A 23,311-nucleotide genomic window follows, 5' to 3' on the forward strand; every position below is an offset into this window, starting at 1 on the left:
GCAGTCCGCAGTTGTAGGGCATCACATTCTGCGCCCCACTAGCACACTCCACCGCCTACGAGGACTAGCACCTACGTCGCGGCCATACAACTGGCTACTGCTTGACCATCGTTGCACGACATGTCGGCTTAGGTAACGACAAACTAGCTTCTTTATATAAGGAGAACAATATAGAGGGACCTCAGGTATGCAATATATATATAATACGCTATCCTTCTCACGTAGCCCTTACTCTACTTAAATCTCTCTTTTTTATACTGTTGTCTTATTGATCTGATTTAGGCATCGGAGGGTTTCCGTCGGAAATTTACTGACAAGTGGACTTCTTGCACGCCACCTAGCAAAGGAGTCCAGCGCCCAATGCCTCAACTAGCTTGCTCCGCCCATCTCCCGCTGGTCTTAGGAACGTTTGAGCTGCGCTTTTACTTTGGTCCAGATACGGCGGCAACAGAAGTGTTATAACCGTTAGAGAGGTCTAGTTTCATCACCCATCAATTGTTTACAAAAATATTCCATCACCCACTATGCGCTGCATAATGATAAGTGATTTGATGAAGCAAGACATGTATATATTTGGACTAGATATGACTTAATGGTAAGTGATATATTGCATAGATATTAGGCCATCTGAATTAGGCCTCTCTAGTTCAAACCCACTTGAAGAGGATCCTCACTCGGTTTAAAGCATGAAACAAGCTACATTTATATTAAATAATTAGTGTGTGTATATATATATATATATATAATTGGCCAGGCTCTTCTATTGACTATCCTCGACTTGACTATAAATAAGTATTCTTGCCACTCTGAGCTGGAGAAATCGAACATGCTCCCATCTAGAAAGATTAGACAGGCTGGTGAATGACGAATGATTGGTTGTGGCTAATACGGGACAAAGAGATTGCTTAACTGCTCAAATCATTAGAGGCAAAAGTAAATTGGATAATATATGTCTAAATTTATTTTCATATCTGAATCTATCCGAATATAGTTAGAAATTTGAGCATCTGACTAATATCTGTATCAGTATCTATATCTGTTAAAGAAAAATGGAAATGGATATAGATAGGCAACTATCCAATCCATATCCGAATATCCGATTCAATTTGTAACTATATTTAATTTTATATGACACTCATGAACATTTAAAGTAAATAGATGACCATATTAACATGCTATTAACTTGATTTATCATCCACTTAATAACATTTTTGATTCTATGGCCATAAATTTTAATTATTTGATTTATATTCATATTGGTATCCATATTTTCGGTATCCAATTTGTATCTATTTAAAACAAATATAGATATAAATCTTTGCATCCGACTAACATCCGTATCCTTATCTTTATTTGCCAAGCAAAACAAATATAAATATAGATATATTAGTATTCGATTCGATTTCAATCCTATAGATCATGCAGTAACTATTACACACACATCACAAGCTATAACCGTCTTGCAACATGTCTTATAAATGCGCAAGGTCACAACTATCTTTTTAATGAACTTTAACTACTTAAACATGCTTTAGTCCAAAGATACGTGGCCTGCTGCTGTTGATCAGTCGGTCTACTTAGGTCGGCATGATATGGCTCAAGTCGGCATTTTAATCCCTAATTAAGATAAGCAGTTCAGTGGAATGCCGAGGTTGCGGTAGTCACAAGCCTATGCCACATGAGGTGCAACAACTGTAGCGAATAAATTGACTCATCCAAGACTTGTCACCACCCAAATTTCCATTACATGACCGAGTCCGTATAGCTGGGGTAAGAGATTCAAGACTTAGGGGGGAAGTATTCTTTTTTCCCACCTCATTCAACCTATTGCCTGCTACGTTTCCTCATCCAGAAAAGCCGAACACCTACCCCACAAAGAATCTTAGAAAATAAAATTAAAAAAAACACAGATGCATTGAAGTCCATGTCACCTTTCCGTGAAAGTTGAAACATTGCCTCTTCCTACTTACCGTAAACAATTCCACAAAGCAGTTGCTCCCCTTAGTATGTTACTAAAATCCCATAGCACAATGCTGATGCTCTGATAATATAATGCAGAACCGTCAACTCGGCTCCGTTTCTTCAGCAGCTTTCCATTAGCTTTTGAATCGAGGCATGCAATAACAGGTACGTGGGACCCTTAAAATAATGATCCATCCTTCCTCTCACCTTTCCGCCACTCGGTCCGAGTGAAACCAAGAATTATGGCCATCTTTGACAATTCCCAGACCGAAAGGAGATGCACATCATACTCCTTTGTCGATTTCACAGAGACTATATCTGCTGTTTTGAACGATAATAACATAAACAAGCCTACACTCTGGAGTTAATCTTAATCATGATGATAATGATGGTGCTGTGATTTATAATTAAGCTCTTTGGGTCCATGACTACCTGCGTTATCTCAAGGCAGGCATGCAAATCGAAACATGTCTATCTAATTAAAAAGAAAGTATATCTCCTTAAAGATTATTTAATTTTAGATTACTTTTTTCTGAGCAACTGCCATCTTCCGAGAAACTACTGCAAAAAAGACAGATTGGCCATTGATCAAAATAAAATAAAATTATAGTATAAAGGCTCGTGCTTTTGTCACATAGGCTTATTCTATGGCAGATTTTAGGGACAACAAGAAAGAATTACTATTTATTAGTCATAGGGTGCTTACTTGTAGAACAGGGACTATCCCTTCTATTGAAAGGATATGTCTACGAGACAGAGGAGATGTGGGCTTTGTGATTAGAAGTCGTGACTCCGAGTTAATTGCAGCTGGGGCGACGCACCTTCGACATGATTGCCATAGCAGCAGAGCCAAGAGCAGCATAGGAAGACATCATCTATGCGAGACATGCTCGGGTGTTGTTAGCATTTACTTTGAAGGACACTGTGTTATGGTGACTGAGTGGATACAGGACGAGCACGGGTGTGGGGATGGACTCCCGTTGCTTAATGGCATCCACAGGTTGGTGACAGATTGTGGCTTATTTTTGGCTGTTCATGTGTTCCGAAAGATGAATAGAAATGTAGATTGGACTGTCTCTTTTGTTGCTCAACATTTAGAAGAGATTTTTTGGAAGAGTTATATAGTAGCCCCTCCTCCTCTTTGCCATCTCGTTTCTCTTGCCATTATTGGCCGTACTCATGCAAAAGTTGTGTGAGTAGCCGTTGTACCTAAAAAAAAAAAAAAAGGAATATGTCTACTCTCCCAAAGAGGCATGCTTTGTGTTTGGTTAAGAAATAAGTGGAGGAAATAAAATGTATTTAATACAAGCTAAAATCCTTTGTATCTTGAATTTTCTCACAAAAATCAAATTGTCATCGGATTTTTTGGGTATTTGTAAAGTGGTTAAGAATTAAATGAAAATTGAATGGAATAGGACCAACCTTATTCCATGGTATAAATCCATTCCACCATTTTGACAGTATAGAAACCCCATTAATTTGCCCGTAATTGGCAAGAATTTAAGAGGATATCTCTCAAGTGGATGAATGTTCTCACTTGTCTTGCAACGAAAACATCACATTGGGGACTTCCAAATTTCTATAAGTATTCTTTCTAATTAAAAAATAGAAGGTAATAAAATAATGCCGGGGTTACCAAAGCTCATGCCAAGCTTGGCTGCCTCGAACTAATTAATTAATTGATGCCCCAATAACAAACGATTCCTTTGATTTGCCGAAAGAAGAGGAGAGGAAAGATGGTCAATAAAAAAAATAATAAAATAATTTATATTTGGTTGAAAGTTTCAAATAAGATAGATGAGAAAGTAGTTTTTTTTATAAAAATAAGTTTCACCTTGTCTTGAAAAATAGAAAATCGTATAGGACATGGGAGACCCATTTTTCCAAAGAATTAAGATAAAATTATTTTTTCCCACAAAAATACCCTTCATCCTAGTGGTTTATTTTTTTACTTAATTTATCAATAACATAAAAAATATTTTATATAATTTTTTTTAAGAAAGCAAATACCCAACCAAATATTAGTTGTTTAGAAAAGTATGTTTTCTATGCTATTTTTTTTATGGTCAACCAAATATAGTAAAATATTTTTATATATAATATATTAAAATATTTTAAAAAATATATAGCTCATGTAATTTTTTTTTTGTGAACCAAATAAATTCAACAAAAGAGAATTGATATGGGGGATATGTACCGCCAGAGCGGTGAATGGTAAAATATTAGCTTGCTTCTAAATTTGGTTCGCAATCTCAGAAGGTTCCGATTTTTTTTTCTTTTTTCGATGTCAAATTATTGGATCGTATTCGGCATATCCCAAAGCTATTCAGATATTTTCTTTCCATCCATTGCACAACTTTTAAAGTATAATTATGGTGGAATCGTGCGAAGGAAAGGAATCCTTCTTTTGCGGGAACGATGCCACACTCACCTTCCAAGAGTGAGTCTGTGGTGACGTGGCAGATAAGTAGACGGGAACGTGACTCCTCCGAAAGTGAGGGCCGGACCGGCGCGTTGCACGCGACAAGCATGAGCAAAAGGGATTCGGACTTCCGACAAGGTGGGTCCCATGGAGCTCCGGGACCCACCACATATAAGACGACGCGCGAAATCGCGTTGGCGTCTACGTGTCCATAAACGACGAGGGAATCCTGCGTTGGCTCTGCCACATGGCACCGTAACTTTGCTCCTTTTTAATTTATGGACGTGACAGGTTGGCAGCCACCAGCTGATATGGCAAGCTCATCAGGGGATCCACGTGCCAATGAAACAGTGTCATCTTGGTTAAGATCTGTGCAAGCGATGGAGTTCGGAGAGCTTTGCGATCTGTGCTATACTCATAAACATACGTGCGTGCATGGACATACACCCAACCCAATGTTCTGTTCATTTATATATCTGCACTTTCCAAAGAGACACAGCAGCTCATTTGTCAACAAAACAAGAGCTTGACTTTAGTTGGAAAAGCCAAATGATGCATTTGTTGGGTTTGGAATTATCCATTTTTAAATAAATGAACTATAATTATGCGACTAAGTTATCGTGTCTTCGGAATAAAAAAGTTATAATCTAAAGACTTATTTTTTTTAAAAATAATAACAAACCAACAACCATCATACAAAGTTTTTTACTTTATTTATTTTTTTTCGACGTTTGAACAGTCAGTGCGGTGGCGGTGGTGGTGACGGGAAGTGGGACCGAATGACGTCGTCATAACTCCACGTGGGAGATACGCCCAAGAAGGCCCCCGCGAGGAAATTGTACCCCGATCGGCAGCAGTCCCAGCGGGCCCCACACACCCGTGGCGAATTCCGTGACGTCCGCCTCCAGGCAGCAAACGGATCACTGCCACCGTCGGATCAAACGAATCGGACGGTTGCCGCTGCAAGCCACGGCTCGACCATTTTCTGCCGTACGGCAATTCGCCACATCATCCTCGAGATCGAACGGTTCCCAGTATATCGGGGACGGGATCACGAGAGTTCGACCGTCGATCCCCCTCCCCTCCTCTTTCGCCGCGGACCCCGCTGTTAAGCGTGGAAGCGTAGGAAAGGCTGGGTAGCTACCCACTGAAAGGGGAAATCATGAGCTCCCCGGGCCCTTGGCCACGGCCTATAGCCGGTGCCGATAACCAACCTGTCCCGTTTTGACCTGCCAGGCGACTAATCTTGTGAAAGAAGGAAGCGATATTTTACCAAAAAAAAGAGGAAGCGATATTTATTACGACACGTGGCGGATCGGTGCCACTCTAATCCCCAACGAATCACACGGCGGAGAATTTTGCCACGGTGGCACCGCACAAGCGCGGCCGTCGGATAAGGAGAGGGATCGGACGCACAGGATTGGAGTGAGGGCGTGGAGGGGCGATCCCGTCCGTCGGCCTGCGCAGGGAGTGGGGTTGCGGGACTGACAAAAACCGAAGGGAGGTGAAACGAGCAGCAGAAAAAAGGAGGGGAAAGCAAACCAGAGGAGAGAGAAGGAGAGAAGGAGAGCGGAGAGAAGGCGAAGAAGATAGGACGGTGGAGGAGAAAAAGAAGATCTGGCCGGAAAATCCATCCTTTTTCGATTTCTTTAAAGGTTCTGACGAGGATTGCCGATCGAATACCTCGGAGGAGTCGGTTTTCGGTACCTTTCCGGCAAAAATCTGTCGAGAAGCGGCCGAGATCTGCTTCAGATATCGGTTGTCGGAGGAGAGGAGGGTGCGAAGATGAGAAGAAGCGGAGAGAGATGAACTGATTGGATGAAGGAGAGTGAAGGGAGATGGAGAGGAATCGGGAAGCGAGGAGAGGAACCGTGGCGGCTAACGGTGGATTGTCGAGGAGGAGGCAGAGGAGCAACAGCTTGAGAGACTCTCCGGGTCCGATTCCGCAGATCCGTCTCTCGATTCTTTGCTTCCCTCTATTCTTTGCTTTTTTTTTTGGATTTTAATGGTTTTATTGCTGAAAATATTGACAGAGGAAGATGGAGGGATGGAGATGGCGGAGGCGACGAGGCTTCGGGATCGAGGTAGCAAGAAGGATCGAGATCGGGATAGATCAAGCCGGAGCAAGCGGAGGCGAGGCGAGCGGATGCTGCACGGGAGCAATAGAGACGAAGGAGACGACAGCTCCGAGGAGAGTGTCGAGGAGGAGGAGGAGGACGAGGACGATGACGTGTCCGCGGCCGTCTGGCTGCCGCCGCCGCCTCCTCCTCCTCCAAATCCGGCGTCCTCGTCCTCTTCGCTGCCTCAGAGCAACCACCACCACCACCACCAGCAGAACCGGAAGAGCTTCCCGACCAAGCTTACGAGGACTTCGACCGTCTGGAAGGCGGACGAGATGATAGGATTCTCGGTACCAAGGAAAGCCCGTTCAGGTAGGGAAAAAGTGGGGGGAGTAGATATGGGAGGAGAAAAAAACTGTTTTGATCTTTCTTTCTAATCTAGAGTCTGTTTGTTGAAGAGTTTGGTTTTATCTTTCTCTTTGTTTGGTGTTGCAGCATCTGCGAAAAGGTCACATGACTGTTGGGTTTCAGGTGGCTCTGGAAGTGGAGAGCAGATTCCCCGGCAAGCTTCGACCTCTCCCTCGAGGCTCAGCCCTGCCTCTACCACCCAGATCTCACCCTCCTCCTCCAACGCCTCCGCTCGGAAGAAGATGGTCCGATTCCCTTCTCTTCGTCTCATCATCTTTCTCCAGCGTTAGCTCTTACCGGCCCTATACAAGCTTTCGCTCATGGTCTCGTTTGTTTCAGAAACCGATGAGTGGATCCAAGCACCGCCCCGCCAAGGTCTCCAAGTCGCCGTCTTTGATCCAGGAGGATATCGAGATCGAGGTCGCCGAGGTTTTGTATGGGATGACCAGGCAATTCCAATGCCCACCAAAGCAGGAGAGCCAGAAGCTTGATTCCAAGGACATTAATGGCGGTTCAGGCAATGATGCTAAGTCGAGGGTCTCCTCACCAAACACGATCTCCTCTCCTCCCGCAGCATCCCAGACATCTGTTCTCCCCCCTTCCAATTGCAGTTCTAATCCCAACTCCTTGTCTGCTACTGGTAAGCAGGGTGCGCCAAATGCTTACCTTTTCCTTCTAATTTTTCACTCTAGGTGACTAATGGCGTGGCGGCCATTTTGCAGCTCCAAAGAGGAAAAAGCCAAGGCCTATTAAATTTGAGAATGAAAGCCCCACGAGTCCAGTTGGCTTAATCGCTCTTCCGAGCACGTCTGCGTCGCCTTCAGCTAAGTTGGAGTCTGAGCAACCGATGAAGACGGAGGTTTCATCGCCAAGATCAGAGAAGAACACTGGTTCTCCTGCCATCGAAGACGGCGGCGGTTCAGTTGATGTCTCTGTTGCTCAGGTGGCTGTGGCCGCCTTGGATGTACAGCAGTATTCAGCAAAGATGGAGAACGATTCAATCCCGGATCCCAAGCTTTTGGAGGGAGAACGGGATGGTCAAAATCGGATTGAGAGCCATAAAGAAGCTGCTTCACCTGCAAATGAAACTTCTTGTGCCGATTTGGTTGCCAATCGTAGTGAAGAAACCGCAAAAAAGGCGTAAGCTTTTTAGATCTGATTGGTTGCCATCGATTTCTACTGTACGTTAGGTTTTCGAGAGGGATCCTCAATGTTTTTCTGGGTTCAATTTTGCAGAGATCCAGTGGGTGATGTTGCCCGCGAAGAGAAGTTTAACATTGATCTTATGGTGGGTGCCTCTGGGATTCTCAAAAGTGCCTAAAAACTAGTTGAGCAGCATCAGATATTAAAGGAATTTACTTATTTTTTCAGGTTCCTCCTCCAGAGAGGGATGAAGTGTGTGATTTCGATATGGATCACAGGTCGCAGGTTTCTAAGATTGACATGGTGGGCGATCCGGCTGCAGATTTTTTGTAGAAGTTTTTAGAGTGTTTTAGTTTCCTTGACTCAGTTTTATTTCTCTTTTAGGTGTCAAAAATGAACATTGAGAAGAAGGAAGAAAAAAAGGCACCACAAGCAGATGAAACTCTTGACGAGGACCAGATGGTTGAGAATTCCACCGAGGAGGAATCCAATTCAAGGAAGCAGACGGGTAAAGAGAGGACCCTTGTCCTGCAGATTGATTTGGAGAAACCAGATAAGGACAGCCTCGATGGCGCCAGGCTGCCATTCCAGAAGCAGCAAGCAAAAGTCCCTAAATCGGAGCCTAAACCAGAGAAGCCCGGTAATCGCCTTCGTTTAGATATCCATGTTCTCTCTTTGTTATGTGGAGCTATGATTTTTAGTCGGTTCCTCCGTAATTGCTCGCAGCAACATCTACTTCCCTGCCTACGCCGATGACCGTTGCAGGCTGGCCTGGAAGTTTTCCTCCATTTGGGTGAGGAATTTTGTTTGTTTCCTTTTTCTGTGTCGCTCTGTTGAGATTTGGGGTGATTTACCTCCTCCTCCAATTAACAGGTATATGGGTCAAGTTCCATCTCTGCAAGCAATTATTCCCATGGATGGAAAACCTGGGTCTTCGAATATCTTACAGGTCTTCTTTGCGCCTTCCTGCACCCTGCTTTCTGCTTGCTGCTTTTCCCTCTAAATTTCCAGTCTGATTGGTTGTGATATTGCAGCCTCCTAGCTTCGTTTCTCCGCAGCCCCGCCCGAAGCGCTGTGCGACGCACAGCTATATTGCACAGAACATATACTACCACCAGCGGCTTGCAAAGATGAATCCTTTCTGGCCTTCAGGAGGAGGCACCACGCCGCCAATACAGGGGGCCAAGCCATGCAATCTCAATGCTGTGCCACCTTCAGATGGATTTGCAGGCGGCTTCCCAGGGAGGAATGCGGGCTCCTTGCAAGACAATAAGGGGGCCGCAGCGGTGTCTTCACTCACTGGACCTTCCTCTAAGGAGAGGATGCCGTCGACCAATGATACTACCGTGGATGCTGAGCAGAGGAAGCAGCTAGCCCACCAACATCCACCCCAGCCTGGTTCAGCGGCCAATGCTCTTGTGAGTCTTCTATCCTCATTTCTTTCTCTTTTACTTTATATATGTTTTACGGGGAAATTAATCATTCTTTTCTCTCTTTTTTCCACCCTATTTCTTGTTTTCAGCCCGTCCCTGCGTTCATATTTCCTTTCAACCAGCAGCAGGCTGCTGCAGCTGCCATGGCCGCTGCTGCCACGCTATCTGGTGCGGCAAAATCCAGTCCAGGGCTCAGCAATGGGGCACCAGCTTCTGGTGCCTCTGCTTCGGTGGCGATGAGCTCGGGAGCTGGTGGACCGGCAGCTCCCATGAACTTAAGCTTTGCCAGCTTGCCCCCAAATGAAGCTCAGTACCTGGCTATACTGCAGAACAATGCGTACCCTTTTCCTATTCCTGCGCATGTTGCAGGAGCTCCACCTTTCAGGGGAGCGAGTCCTGGCCAACCAATGCCCTTCTTCTACCCTTCCCAGATGCTCCACCCATCGCAACTCCAACAGCAGCATCTGCCGGGGCCACAACAACCTCCCCATGCCCGACAAGGCCACCATAAGCCAAGCTCATCAAGCGGATCATCGTCCTCCCAGAAGCACCCGCAGCAATCACAGCGGGCTTTGGGAGGTGGAGCGAGTGGCGGCGGCAATTCACTTGGCTTTCCAGCTACAAATCCGAGGCAGGTCCTGCTCCCCCACCAGGCTCGGCAGCACGAGTCAGACAAGGGCTTGGAAGACGGCCCCCCAACTGCTGATGGTAGGGCTTCTCAAGCACAGAAGAACATCTATGGCAACAACTTTCCAGTTCCCATGCATTCCCAGAATTTTACCTTGATGTCTAATGCTACGGCCGCTGCAACATCGGGCAGCGGTGGGGGTCAGAGCGACAAGCAACCTTTGCATCATCAACAGCAGCAACCGCTACGGAACCAGGTGCTGAAAGTGGAACTCGCATCGTCCCAAGGTTTCGCAATGCCCTTTGCATTTAGTGGCGCTGGAGCAGCTCCACCAGGCCTTGGCTTCTCTTCCATGGCGCAAAATCACGCCCTTTTCCACAGCTTCCCTGAGGCAGCGGGGCATGGATACCCCCACTTCGCCACAGCTGCTGCTGCTCCCCCCCAAGCAGCTCAGCAGAAGAAGGCCATGGAAGATGGGAGGCCTGCTACTGGCGACTCGACGATGGCGGGCAGCAAAGCTCCAGCCGGTGGTGGTTCACAGCATTCTCTTAACTTCTCGAAATCGGACAGTGAGCCTGCCATCTCTTCCGTCATTGGCAGCAGCGTCGTCGACGGCGCACCTCGAACATTGAGTCTCATTTCAGCTGCTTCCAACGCTAGTCAAACTACAAACCGATCTGGTGGTGCCACTCCCTTGGCCGCATCGGCTGTCACGACCACCGCCAACCTTTTGAATTCCCAACCGCAGCAGCTGCAGCAACAGCAAGAGCAGCAGCTAATTCAGCCTCAGAATCCGCACCTTCAGCAGCAGCAGCGACATCTTACGCCAACCCACACAAAGTCCTCTGCATCAAGCAACGGTGCAAGTGCTTACTCCGAGCGTCTGCCTGGGGGCTCCACCAAGTACCCCCAAACTCTTCCCGCTTTCCCTCATCCCCTTATCCATGGCGGCAGCCCCACCCAGTCGCCACAATGGAAGGCCTCCACCGCAAGAGCTGCCGCACCTTCCCCTGCCCCAACCTCTGCTCAACCAGTAGTGAAGAACAACCATCTCCAGCAGCAAGCAGGCAGAGCCACCCAGCAGCCTCTTCCGGCCCCAGGCCACCAAACTCAGATATCTTTCGGTGCGAGTTCCATGAAGACGGTATCCACCGGAGGAGGACAGCATCGCTCTGGGGCATCTAGCAATCCATCTTCATCTGCCACCGCAGCTGTTGCCGTTGGCTCCCCCTCCCATTCAGTTTCTAAGAGTGGTGCTGGTGGCAGTCCACGGGCTTCAGCAAGTACGAGACCTGGTCAGCCGGCCGCTCCTCTTCCCCCGCAATCATCTGTCAAGAGTTCCATTCTGGGCCACCCCCACATCACTTCAGCCCCTAGCTCTGGTTCTAAACCCCAGCAGCCGCTGTATCAGCCTCAGCAGCTACCCAGACCATATCCATTCCCTAATGCTCCGCTCATGTTCTCCAATGCTGCCTATACATTGCTTCAACCCCAGGCTCCTCAATCCAATGCTGCTGCAGCAGCGGCCGCTGCCGCCGGGTATTATCAAAGACGCCCATGCGAACAGCAGCAGCAGCAGCAGCAGTACCAGCCAAGCTCGACACCAGGCTCCACCGGGATGCTTGCCCTTGCACCTTCTGCTCTAATGCCGGCTGGTGCATCCACGACGAACGACCCTGCAAAGGCTGCGGCCGCCGCTGATAACAGCATGAAGGGACTGGCCCCTCCAGGCCTTATGCATGCTGCGCATCTTGCTGTGGCGGCCCAGTCTGCCTCCGGCGCTCCCCACCATCTCATCCCTGGCTCATTCCCTTATATGATGCCGCCTATCTCCATGAAGCCTGCAGCTGATCAGAAGCCTGCAGCCGGTAATTAGTCTTTTCTCCTATCTTCTCCATTCCTCTTTTCTTAAAATGGTTCATTATTTTGTTGGTGGTAGTTGTGTTGGCTGCGGTCGGAAGTGTCGATGGTTATGGAGGTCTCATTTTTTTAGGAACGATTGGTTTGCCCAGGGAATGACCATTTGCATGCATGCTGGCAGCCTGAGAAGAGATAATGAGGATGGAGATGACGATGCTGCCGCTGAGGCCGAATGGACCACCGATGCCCAGGCACGCTATTGGAAGCCATCTTCTCTCTTGTTTGTGGCCAGCAGCACGATTCTCTAAAGACTAAAGAGGCTGCTGCAGCTGAGCCTGGGCGTTTGCACTGGTGAAGAGTTCGAACGAAAGGATAAGAAGAGGAGGAAAAAGGAAGGGAGACGGTGGGTCTGCCTTCATGTTCGGGGCGGGTCGTGCCCTTTGTCTTCCATCCTTTTTCTGCTACCGTGAGAGGAGGGGCTCAGACTTTGGAGAGGGGGAGACGAGCACGAAAGACTTTTGGAAACAGCAGCGTTGAGTAGAATTTCCTCCTGTCTCAATTTTGTAGTCGGTTGTCTGATGCCCTTCTACCCTCCTGGACGCCTTTCTCTTCAAATTTATTCTAACTTCACATCAAAGAGGGAAGGATGACAGTGACTAATTTAGATTATTTTCTTGTTGATAATTCTTGCGAGTCGTATCTGTTTTCCATTTGAAGATGGTCTGGGCATAAGCAGGTGCAGGATCGGGGTTGTGGCATTTGTTTGTGAGGTTTTGGATGTCTATACATGGATTGCTCGCTAATGGATATTAGTTTATGTTAACTTAAAAGGACATCGGTGTATTTTCCATTGTTAAGAAAATCTAGTGACTTGGTTGCTCAGCGAGGTATATGATTGAGATTTCCAACGGCTGTCGCGCCTTCCTAGCTGCGAACGATCCTCATAAGCTTCGAAAGAAGTTATCTTGCTGCCTGCTGTCCTGCTCCAGGGGTAAGCGAAGGAGATTTGTCTTCCTTTTGGCCAGCAGGATTCTTTGCTACAACTCTGAATTATGTCGAAGTTTTCATTCGTTCTGATCAATCTATCAGCCTGAAGGCTCTTACATAAATTGGTCGAGCGGTGAGCACAAATGAGCCTTCTCCTGTGCCCACAGTAGATCTGTTTTATTCAATGGTACTTGTTGCTTTTACGTCTGTTTATCTTTGGAGTTGCTAATTCTATTTGCATTCTTTGTTAGGCGGTAAGAAAAATGTTGTGTCGTTGCTTGCAAGAAGCGCGGAGGAGGCTAACTAGAGAATTATCACCTCTTTGTTAGCCTGCCATCGATGTTTTCAGATTGTGGCATTGTGCCCAATAAAAATAATATATAGTATGGTAAAAAAATCGAATGGAGTTCGTTTGTGAGGAAACCAAAGGGGTCTCGTGTGTTCTTTGTTTCATGATCTTTTCGTCTGACATCTCTGGCTACAGAGGGTTTTAATACTATAATTATAGTATACATTAATCCAATTCCAAAGAACAAATAGCCTTCTACAAGAAATCTCTTGCATGACTTCATATCGTTCCAAAATAATTAAGGAGAAATTCTCGAATTTTGATTAACAAAGTTCTAAGTTCAAAAGAGAAGAGTACATGAGTTTTGAGTACCAACATGTCTCTTCCTTGAATTAAATCGTGTGAGCGGACAAAGAAATATAATAAATTATTGAAAATTGTATTAAAAACCTAATTCTAGTAGGTTATTATAATAATACTAACTCAGCCCGATCGATTAGCTCAAAACTCAATCCGATAACACCTAATAACGTAAGCTCCCGTTCTCATATGCCCCCAAAAGAGACACCCTTTCTCCCACGCACCGCGTCCAACATGGCATCCTCCTATTCAGACACATGGCCGGTCTAATGTGGGCCCAGCAACCACTGCAGTCCCTGACGTGGCAGTTGCCGAACAGTGCGCGCCCTCTTCCCCGAAGCACTCGCTGTTGTACGATTCTGAGATCCACCAACTCCCTTCGAAATTGGATCCTTTCCATTTATTGCTATTACCCCCACCCCCACCCCCACCCTTTTCCTCTAACTTTACTAACAGATATTTTAATTACCGTGATCCAAGCTCTCTGCAGCAATTAAATCCACCGGCAGGCGGGCCCCGCCTCCCACTCTCATTCACCTCTTCTTTTGTTTCCTCCACGCGTCGCGGTCAAAGTTCGCCTCATCCCAAAGAAGGGAAAGGAACATCTCCCACCTACCTTTTTGTGTGGTCCCCGGTGGCATCGTGCCCTCAAGCGGGACCCAGCCTTGTAGCAGCCCCGTTCTGCGGTGCACACGTGGACCAGACACCAGGGAAAACCCGGCACCTTATCCTGACCCAACACCCCCCCCAACTCCCCATCCAAGCCGTCCAACTTAGTGCAACGGGGACGATCACGACCCTTGCTTTATAAGACAGCAAGGAGACGCGTGGACGAGAGCTGCTTTCTTGGAGCGGGACCCACTTTATACCCCCAGCTTTGGTAGGCCCAGGTCGGCGGTCTGGTTCGGACTCGATGACGTCGACGGCAAACCAAAGCAGGGCCTTTCCCCCTTTCCCTTTCTCCCATGTGCGGAGGTGTGGAATCACATAAAGAGAATTTTTTTTTAAAAAAAAGTGGGTCCATCCTATCGTGAATAAAAAAAGGATATTTTCAGAGCTTTAGAGGAGGTGCAGGTCCCTCCGTCGGCTCCACCGGGAGAAGAAATAAAAGTCTGCCTTACGGCCTACTCCGAATACTACCCCACAATTAAGGGGTTTTTTTTTTAAATATATAACTATTATTTTAATAATATCGATATTATATTACTGCGTAAAGGATGAGACAAGGAGACAAAAGTGGTAGCGGACGGTAGAGGCCACGTGGAAGTATGGAGCCAATAGAGAGCGACGCACGCCTCCATTCAACAAACCCGGCTTGCTTTCAAAAATCCCGTCTCTTGGACAAACCCAACGTGGAACCGTGGGAGCCACCACATCACATGCGAGCATGAACAATTAAACACAACCAAAACAAGTATCGGATAGAAAACGATTAGGAGAGGGAGATCTAGAAGAAGCTAAATTAAGCGTCTTCAGTATTTCTTCTTTAGATATTAAAAAAATATGAAATCAGAAGTCGTGGTCGGCATTTGACCGCCGCCACACAAAACAATTACACATCTAAGTCCTTTCTTCTTCAAATTGTTCTCTGCCCAATCTTTTCTCTACCTCTCCCTGATCCTAGCTCTAGAGTCAAGAGGGGGAAGCAAGAAAAAAAGAAAAAATTGGGAGAGGGGAATGAAAGCATTACCCGAATTCAAAAAAACAGATAGAGGTAAAGCTGGTCCATCCTTTTAGCCAATCGCGGTGGACCACCATCTTTCCTTCATCGATGCTTCCTGGATCAGCAACTACAAAAAAGGAGAAAGACGGGCATGGAGGATAGACAGTGACGGCCTTCTTTCCTTCCAAAACAGCAGGCATGCCGGCCAGGTCCCCTCAGGAGGAACGAGAATGGATGAACTCCCTCGGCGGCAACAATTTCGACCGTCATCTCTTCTCAGGCTGCCAGCATGCATGCGAATTGTCATTCCCTGGGCAAACCAAGCGTTTCTTTACAAATGAGAACTCCATTATCGAGAACCAACTACGAGTATTTACTACTAGTTTACTTCTCCAAGGATCAAATGCTCGATCCTTTTCTGGAAGAAGATCGAAAGAGTGAGGGGCAATTAATTACCGGCTGCAGGTTTCTGATCGGCTGCTGCAGGCTTCAAGGAGACAGCCGGAACGGAGAGATAAGGAAATGAGGCGGGCAGAAAAGGGTGAGTGGCGGCGGAGGCGGACTGGGCAGCCGCAGCAAGATGAGCAGCATGGAGGAGGCCTGGTGGAGGCATCCCTTTCATGCCATTGCCCGCCGCTGCAGCTGCTGCTTTTGCAGGATCAGTCGTTAGAGCAGAGGGCAGCATGCCGGAAGAGCCTGGTGTCGAGTTCAACTGCTGCTGCTGAGCCGGTTGAGATGGTGCTCGTTCGGATGGGCGTCTTTGATAATATCCGGCGGCGGCAGCGGCGGCGGCGGCGGCGGCGGCGGCATTGGATTGAGGGGGCTGGGCCTGCATGAAATTTGAAAAGAAGAATTGAGGTTGAGGGAATGGTTGCTGCTGCTTCTGTGATTGCTGAGCTTGCTGCTGCTGCTGCTGCGGTTTGGTGCTGGAATTTGGGGCAGGAGCGATGTGGGAGTGGCCAAGTACGGAGGGCGCATTTCGGTTGTTGTTCACCGGAGAAGACTTCCGGCCTGAGCTTGGCACACAACTCTTGGCGGATGATTGTTGGGGCAGTGATAATGCGGCGGCGGCCGATGAACCAAGTTTCATACCAGCAGAAGCCCGTGGGTTCCCATTCGCACTCTTGGCGACTGAATTCGGGGGAGAACCCACGGCAATGGCGGGAGCAGATGAGGATGATGGATTGCTAGTCCCTCCAGCAGGCACTGCTTTCATTGAATTCACACAGAAAGATATCTGGGTTTGGTGGCTTTGAGCAGGAAAAGACTGTTGAGGTGCTCTGCCTTGCTGCTGGGGAGGAGGATTGTTCTTCACCACCGGTTGAGCAGAAGACTGGGGAGGGGCAGGCGTTGCTGCTCTTGTAATGGAGGCCTTCCACTGGGGTGACTGCGAGCAGCTGCCACCCTGGATGAGAGCTTGAGGAAAGCCAGCCAAGGCTTGAGGAAACACACTGGAGCCCGCAGGAAGACGCTCTGAGCCAGAGGACTTCATGGCTGCGAGCTGGTGCTGCATCTGTAGCTGCTGCTGATGCTGCTGCTGCTGCTGCTTTTGAAGTTGAAGAAGCTGCTGCTGCTGCTGCTGCTGAGAATTGGGAATATTAACTACAGGCACTTCAGTGGCTGAAGTGGTTGCGGAAGCAGCACCAGAAGAACGGTTTGCAGGAGCTGGGATGAGACCCAAGGTCCGAGATGAGCCGTCTATGACACTGTTGCCAAGCATGGAAGAGAAGGGAGGTCCACCATCCGGTTTAGAGAAGCTAAAGGAATGTTTACTACTGCCAGGAGCTTTGCTGCCTGCAATCACCTTCCTTTCCTCTTCACCAACAGTACTTGTACTCATTGAGTCCCCAACTGAAGACCTCCCATCCTCAGGGTGGGCCTTCTTCTGTTGTGCTGCTTGGGCGGCGGCAGCAGCAGCAGCAGCAGCAGCAGCAGCAGCAGCAGCATTTATCTGGCTGTATGCAGGTCTGGCATCTTCAGGGAGGGCCTGAAAGATGGCGTGGTTTTGCGCCATGGAAGAGAAATCAAGGCCTGGAGGAGCAGCGGCAACCCCATTGAAGGAGATAAAGGGCATAGCAAAAGCTTGGGATGATGTGAGCTTATCACCGTGCCCCCCACCACCACCCAATGTTGCTGCTGTAGCCGCGGCAGACATCAAAGTAAAATTCTGAGGATGTATCGGCATGGCAAAATTGGGAGCATAGATGTTCTTCTGAGCATGAGGAAGAGGATTCCTTCCATCAGTGGTTGATGGGCTATCTTCCAAAGGCTTATCACCCTCCTGTCGCCGTGCGTGGTGGGGCACCAAGTGCTGCTGCTGGTTTGCTGCTGGAAAGCCATGATTGCTTCCACCAGCACCGCCGGCCCCACCTCCCAGAGCCTGCGGTGGCTGTGGACGCTTGTGGGAGGATGATGATCCACTCGACGTGCTTGTGTGCTGATGGTGGCCTTGTTGTTGGCTGCGGGGAGGTGCTTGTGGTCCCATCAGCAGCTGCTGCTGCTGCTGCTGCTGCTGGTGGAGCTGAGATGGGTGAAGCATCTGAGAAGAGTAGAAGGGCCCATTGAAGAAGGGCATTGCCTGGGCAGGACTTGCTCCTCTGAAGTGCGGAGGCCCCGCAACATGTGCAGGGATAGGAAATGGGTACGCATTGCTCTGTAGCATCGCCAGATATTGAGCCTCATTCGGGGTCAGGCCAGTAAAGCTCAAGTTCATCGTAGGTGCCACCGATCCACCGCCAGTTCCAGCGCTCGCAATCGCAGAACCAGAGGCGCTAGAAGAAGGTGACCCGTTACCACTCCCTGGAGTAGATTTTGATGCTCCGGATCGGGTGGCAGCTGCTGCTTGCTGCTGGTTGAGAGGGAAGATGAACGTCGGGCCATGCTGAAGAAAAGGATAATTTTGGTGGAAGCATCAGAAGTTGCTCTCTTCGATCAGCATTCTCACATTGATACAGTAAAACGAGGATAAACGCCATACCAGCATATTGGTTGCTGATCCAGACCGGGGTATCTGTGGGAGAAGTTGCTGCTGCTGCTTCTTTTCGGCAGCTGCTTCGGTGTGGGGATTATTTGCTGCGAGCATCTCCTCCTTCGAGGGTGGTCCCTTAAATGCCGCTCCCTTGTTATCTTGAAAGGAGGCCGTATTCTTCCCATCTGAAGAAGGCGAGGCATTGAGATTGTATGGCTTGGCTCCATATAGTGGACCAGCGCCAGCTGCAGCAGGCCACAAAGGATTCATCCTTGAAAATCTCTGGTGGTAACCAATATTCTGTGCGATGTAGTAGTGCGTCACGCAGCGCTTCGGGCGAGACTCTGGTGAGACGAAGCTGGAAGGCTGCAATACAACAATCCATGGGATGTAGAAAGGAGAAACAAAGAGAAGGGGAGCCTGGAGAGTGGACGGAAAGAGACCTGTAAGCTATTGGAAGCACCTGTAGCCCCATCCATGGGAACGACTGCCTGCAGAGATGGAACTTGACCCATGTACCTGGTAACGAAAAAGAAGATGAATCATCTTTCCAGACATTATCATGACAAATTTAGAACGAAGAACAAGGAACAAATTGCTCACCCAAAAGGGGGAAGGCTTTCTTGCCAGCCTGCAATTGTCATTGGCATAGCAGGGGGCGATGCAGATGGAGCTACGACTGATTAGAGGAACAAAGAATCAATGTCAGAACTCTGAAGGTAAAAAGGATAAAACTAGCAAGAGAGAGAGCGAGAGATGATTCAACAAGAATTCTTACCAGCCTTCTCTTGTTTTGGCTCCAACCTAGGTGACTTCTGTTGCTGCTTCTGGAGTTGGAGTTTGCAGCTGCTAAGGCTGTCCTTATCTGGCTTCCCCATATCAATTGGCAGGTCAAGAAGGGTCGTCTCCTTCACCCTTTGCTTCTTTAACTCAAATTCCTCCTGCATGGACTTGTCAACCTTCTTATCATCCAGAATCACTCCATCTTTTTCTGTTTTCTCCACTGCCTTTTCTTCTTTCTTCTCAATGTCCACTTTCAAAGCCTACCAAAAAAAAAAACAAACTTTAGACCAAAAGCTCCGAAATTACCATTGCGCGAACCTCTACAAGTAAACTTACTGAGGTCCCTCACCATTTCGATCCCTCCTGGACCCTGAGACCTGGGATTTGCGTCGATTTCGCACGAGTTGTACCTCTCGGGAGATAACTTCCCAGGGGGAGGAGCCTGCAAAAAACACACAGATTGCCCCAATATCCATCGCCGCCCAAAGAATTCTCAAGAAATATTCATGGATCGAAGAGGTACCCACCATTAGATCAATGCAGAATTTCTCTTCCCGACGGCTATCAGCTGCCGGAGCTCTGCAAAATTAACCGAAAAAACACCGGAAATCCATCTCACAAATATAAGTGAATCTTGGCATATAAAACAAGACAAACAACTGGTCAGATCTCGAAGCTTACGCTTTTGCTGTGGTTTCTTCACTACGACTGACATCCCAATAAGTGAAGGGAACTGTTTCCTTTTCAGGTGGAGTAGGTTCTTCCTGGTTCTCCATCCGATTTTGGCCATCTGGTTCTCCCTTCAAAAGCTTAGAATCAGGAACTGGATCGTCTCCTATTTTTGCTAAGTCTTGCTGTACATCAAAGGGGGCTGCCGCAACAGGAGGAACAGAGACATCAGTTGAACCACCACCGTTTCCAGTGATTGGACATGCGGTGTTCTTCTCTGATCTCAGTGACGAAGCCTCTTCCTTCATCTGGTGCTCCGGTTCCATCTTAGAAGCCTCTGGTGCTCGCAGGCCCCCCGGACTTGAGGGTCTTTCCTCCTCAAGCTTCACAGGCCTCGGCTTCTTCCCCTTTGGAGCTGCACAAGGCCAATAAGACCCTCAGTCGCAAAAAAACGGAAACATAAATCGATTTAATAAAATAAATATTTCATGGACGCTGCGCACCAGCAGTAGGCAAAGAAGTGGGGTTAGAGCTAAAATTGGAGGGGGGAGGAACAGATGACGGCAGAGATGCCGGAGGAGTAGGGGAGATCGAGTTTGGAGAGGAAATTCTGGATTTGGCTTCATTGCCAGACCCACCATTTGTGTCCTTTGAATCAATCTTCGAGGTCTCCTGCTTCGGTGGGCATTGGAATTGTTTGGTCATCCCATACAAAACCTCGGCGACCTCGATCTCGATGTCCTCCTGGATCGAAGACGGCGACTTGGAGACCTTCGGCGGCCGGTGCTTGGATCCATTCAACTCTTTCTGAAACAAACGAGACCGTGAGGAAAAGCTTGTATACGGGCCGGTAAGAGCTAAAGCGAGAGAAAGATACTGAGACGAAAAGAAAGGAACAGGACCATCTTCTTCCGAGCGGAGGCGTTGGAGGAGGAGGGTGAGATCTGGGTGGTGGAGGCAGGGCTGAGCCTCGAAGGAGAGGTCGAAGCTTGCCACTGAATCTGCTCTCCACTTCCAGAGCCACCTGAAACCCAACATTCATATGACCTTTTCGTAGATGCTGCAACACCAAATAAGAGAGAGATAAAACCAAAGGCTTCAACAAACCAGCTCTAAATTTAACAAAAAATAAATCAAAAACAAATTCTTTTTCTCCTTCCATATCTACTCGCTCTCTCTCCCCCCCCCCCCCCCCCCCCCCCTTTTCCCCTACCTGACCGGGCTTTCCTTGGTACCGAGAATCCTATCATCTCGTCTGCCTTCCAGACCGGCGGAGTCCTCGGGACCTTGACCGGCAAGCTCTTCCGGTTCGGCTGGTGCTGGTGGTGGTTGTTCTGAGATAGCGAAGAGGAGGAGGAGGACGGATTTGGAGGCGGCGGCGGCAGCCGGACGGACACGGACATGTCCTCCTCCTCGTCCTCCTCCTCGTCGACGCTCTCATCGGAGCTGTCGTCTCCTTCGTCCTTGTTGCTCCCGTGCAGCATCCTCTCGCCTCTCCTCCTTTTGCTCCGGCTTGATCTATCCCGATCTCGATCCTTCTTGCTCCCTCGATCCCGAAGCCTCGTCGTCTCCGCCATCTCCATCCCTACATCCTCCTCTATAAATATTTTCAGCAAAAAAAGAACCATTAAAATCCAAAAAAAAGGACAGGAAAAAGGAAGCAAAACATAGAGAGACGGATCTGAGGAATCGGACCAGGACAGTCTCTCAAGCTGCTGCTCCTCTGCCTCCTCCTCGACAACCCACCATTCACCGCCGCCCCGGTTCCTCTCCTCGCTTCCCGATTCCTCTCCATCTCCCTTCGATCTCTGTCATCCAATCAGTTCCCCTCTCTCCGCTTCTTCTCATCGTCCATCCCTTTACTCCTCCGACAACCGATATCCGGAGTAGATCTCCGCCGTTTCTCTACGGATTTTCGATAGAAAGGTGCAGAGAATAGACTCCTCCAAGGTATTAGATCGCCAAGCTTCGTCGGAATCCTGGGAGAAATCGGAAAAAGGAGGGATTTTTCCAGCCAGATCTCCCACTTCTCCTCCGCTGCCCTCTCGTCTGCCCTCTCTCTCTCTTCTTCTCTCCTCTCTTTGCTTTCTTCTCCTCCTTTTCTGCTGCCCATCTCATCTCCTTTCGGTTTCGTCGCTCCCGCAACCCGACTCCTTGCGCCAGCCGACGGACGGGATCGATTCCCCTATCGGTCTCTCAATCCCGTGCATCCATTTCCCGTCGGCTGTGATTGGTCCGGTGCCACCGTGGCTGAACTATGCACCGTCTGATTCGCTTGAGCGAAGAGAGTCCGGACCAGAACGGCTCAAGTGGCCACGTGTAATAAATATCACTTCTTTTCCGCCAATTACTCGTTTTGGTTCAGTTATCCGCTTTGTTGTCTAGCGATCGACACAAGACCTTATATCGCCAAGGGAATCACAGAAGGTCCGGTATGGCGGTACCGGTACCGGTTATAGCCCGTCGCCCGGGCTTCGGGGGCCCAGTCATGCTCTCGATCTCCCTTGATCGGTAGCCTCACTGCCTTCCGTTCTTGATTCGAGGCCCACCAGGAAAGCGACATGAGGGCTAGCCAACGGCCCAGATCTTTCGATTCCGCCCGATCTCCAGTCTGAGGTGGCGACATACTCGCTGAAACTGCCGAGCGAGGCCTAGCTGGCAGACACGATCAACCGCTTCGATCATACCGAGCCATGCGGTCCGTCCATCTCCATCATTCCAACGGTGCAGATCTCCTGCTCTATTCCAAGCCAAAATAGTCACGGAATTTTTTCTAGGCGCCGGTGCGGCCCACTTCTATTCCCTCGCGCCCCCTTTCTGTCCGACTCTCTCGGCGACGTCATCGGGTCCCACCACCTCACTACCGCCCCAGAATAAATAAAATTTTTAAAAATTACAACACCGTCCAAAGTCTGCGTTGCTTTTTTTTTTTGGTTTGTTTGACGCTCCATTTGATCAGAGCCGTCGATCGAACTCTTAATGGCACGAAAAGTTCCCACTTTAGACGGGACAGATCACATGCATCTCGTGGACCGCTACGGACGGTTCAGCGAAACCCGCCCGCCCACTCGGCCCTTTTCCCTGGATCAAATCCACGCGCTCTATAAACATCACCGAGACCTGCAGCCCGACACGTGTCCCGCCGAGCTTGTCGGATGGACACGTGGCGCGCTATGGGAATCTCATTGGTCATCTCGGATCCGGTGATTGCCCATCGGCTCCCGCTTTCCCACGCCGACTGCCACCGAATATCTTTCAATTATCACGTTATCAGATTAATTACGGCATTAAATAATCAGCTTAACTTAATAATATTTTAAATATTAGTTTAGCATTAAAAAATCCTCGGTTGTGGGCCCGGGCGCTGGTGGGGCCCGCGAAGGGCTTGGGTTCCTACCGATCGCATTTGTCGCATGCGCCCGCTCCTCCTTCGGACGGATGAGACTCCAGAAGCGTGAGAGGCTTCCACGTGTGCCATAATGCCACGTCAGCCTAGCGGACGTAGACTCTCTCTCGCCCGCTCGAGCCGCGGAGGAGAAGAGATAGAGAGAGAAGAAGGAAGTGGTGTGATTATTATGGTCTTATTTCTTGTCCTTTCTCTTTTTTAATCCCACAAACAAATATATTAACCTTGGCTTTCTCCATCCTTGTACCAGCCCCTCTCTAAAAAAAAAAA

General features: G+C 48.5%; 2 protein-coding genes across 10 annotated transcripts; one reads left to right on the forward strand and one right to left on the reverse strand.

The window, feature by feature from the left end:
• The first annotated feature begins 5,909 nt into the window (after positions 1–5,909).
• LOC103717653 (protein TIME FOR COFFEE) lies at positions 5,910–12,798 on the forward strand. Of its 4 annotated transcripts, none has more exons than XM_008806121.3 (13): positions 5,910–6,319; positions 6,418–6,816; positions 6,940–7,097; positions 7,192–7,492; positions 7,575–7,992; positions 8,089–8,140; positions 8,224–8,298; positions 8,380–8,635; positions 8,722–8,788; positions 8,869–8,944; positions 9,030–9,413; positions 9,518–11,924; positions 12,050–12,798. In XM_008806121.3, exons 1-13 carry the CDS (start codon positions 6,223–6,225, stop codon positions 12,073–12,075), a joined length of 4,716 nt encoding a protein of 1,571 aa, XP_008804343.2. In that variant the 5' UTR covers positions 5,910–6,222; the 3' UTR covers positions 12,076–12,798. The 4 variants fall into 4 exon arrangements, with proteins under 4 accessions (XP_008804343.2, XP_008804342.2, XP_008804345.2 ...); XM_008806120.3 differs by having other exon boundaries at positions 12,069–12,798; XM_008806123.3 differs by having other exon boundaries at positions 12,098–12,798.
• A 2,186-nt stretch (positions 12,799–14,984) lies between these two features.
• On the reverse strand, positions 14,985–21,754 carry LOC103717654 (protein TIME FOR COFFEE-like). 6 transcript variants are annotated; one of them, XM_026808661.2, is made up of 13 exons: positions 21,331–21,753; positions 20,849–21,220; positions 20,538–20,695; positions 20,139–20,442; positions 19,648–20,050; positions 19,494–19,545; positions 19,316–19,408; positions 18,962–19,226; positions 18,787–18,862; positions 18,627–18,702; positions 18,193–18,549; positions 15,672–18,096; positions 14,985–15,525 (listed from the first exon to the last, which is right to left on the reverse strand). In XM_026808661.2, the coding sequence occupies exons 1-13, from the start codon at positions 21,428–21,430 to the stop codon at positions 15,482–15,484; spliced, it is 4,725 nt and encodes a 1,574-aa protein (XP_026664462.2). In that variant the 5' UTR covers positions 21,431–21,753; the 3' UTR covers positions 14,985–15,481. The 6 variants fall into 6 exon arrangements, with proteins under 6 accessions (XP_026664462.2, XP_008804347.2, XP_008804346.2 ...); XM_008806125.4 differs by having other exon boundaries at positions 20,538–20,659; positions 20,849–21,232; XM_008806124.4 differs by having other exon boundaries at positions 20,849–21,232.
• Positions 21,755–23,311: the final 1,557 nt, after the last annotated feature.

This window comes from Phoenix dactylifera, unplaced genomic scaffold (genome assembly GCF_009389715.1).
Source record: "Phoenix dactylifera cultivar Barhee BC4 unplaced genomic scaffold, palm_55x_up_171113_PBpolish2nd_filt_p 000722F, whole genome shotgun sequence".
Classification (NCBI taxonomy): Eukaryota; Viridiplantae; Streptophyta; class Magnoliopsida; order Arecales; family Arecaceae; genus Phoenix; species Phoenix dactylifera.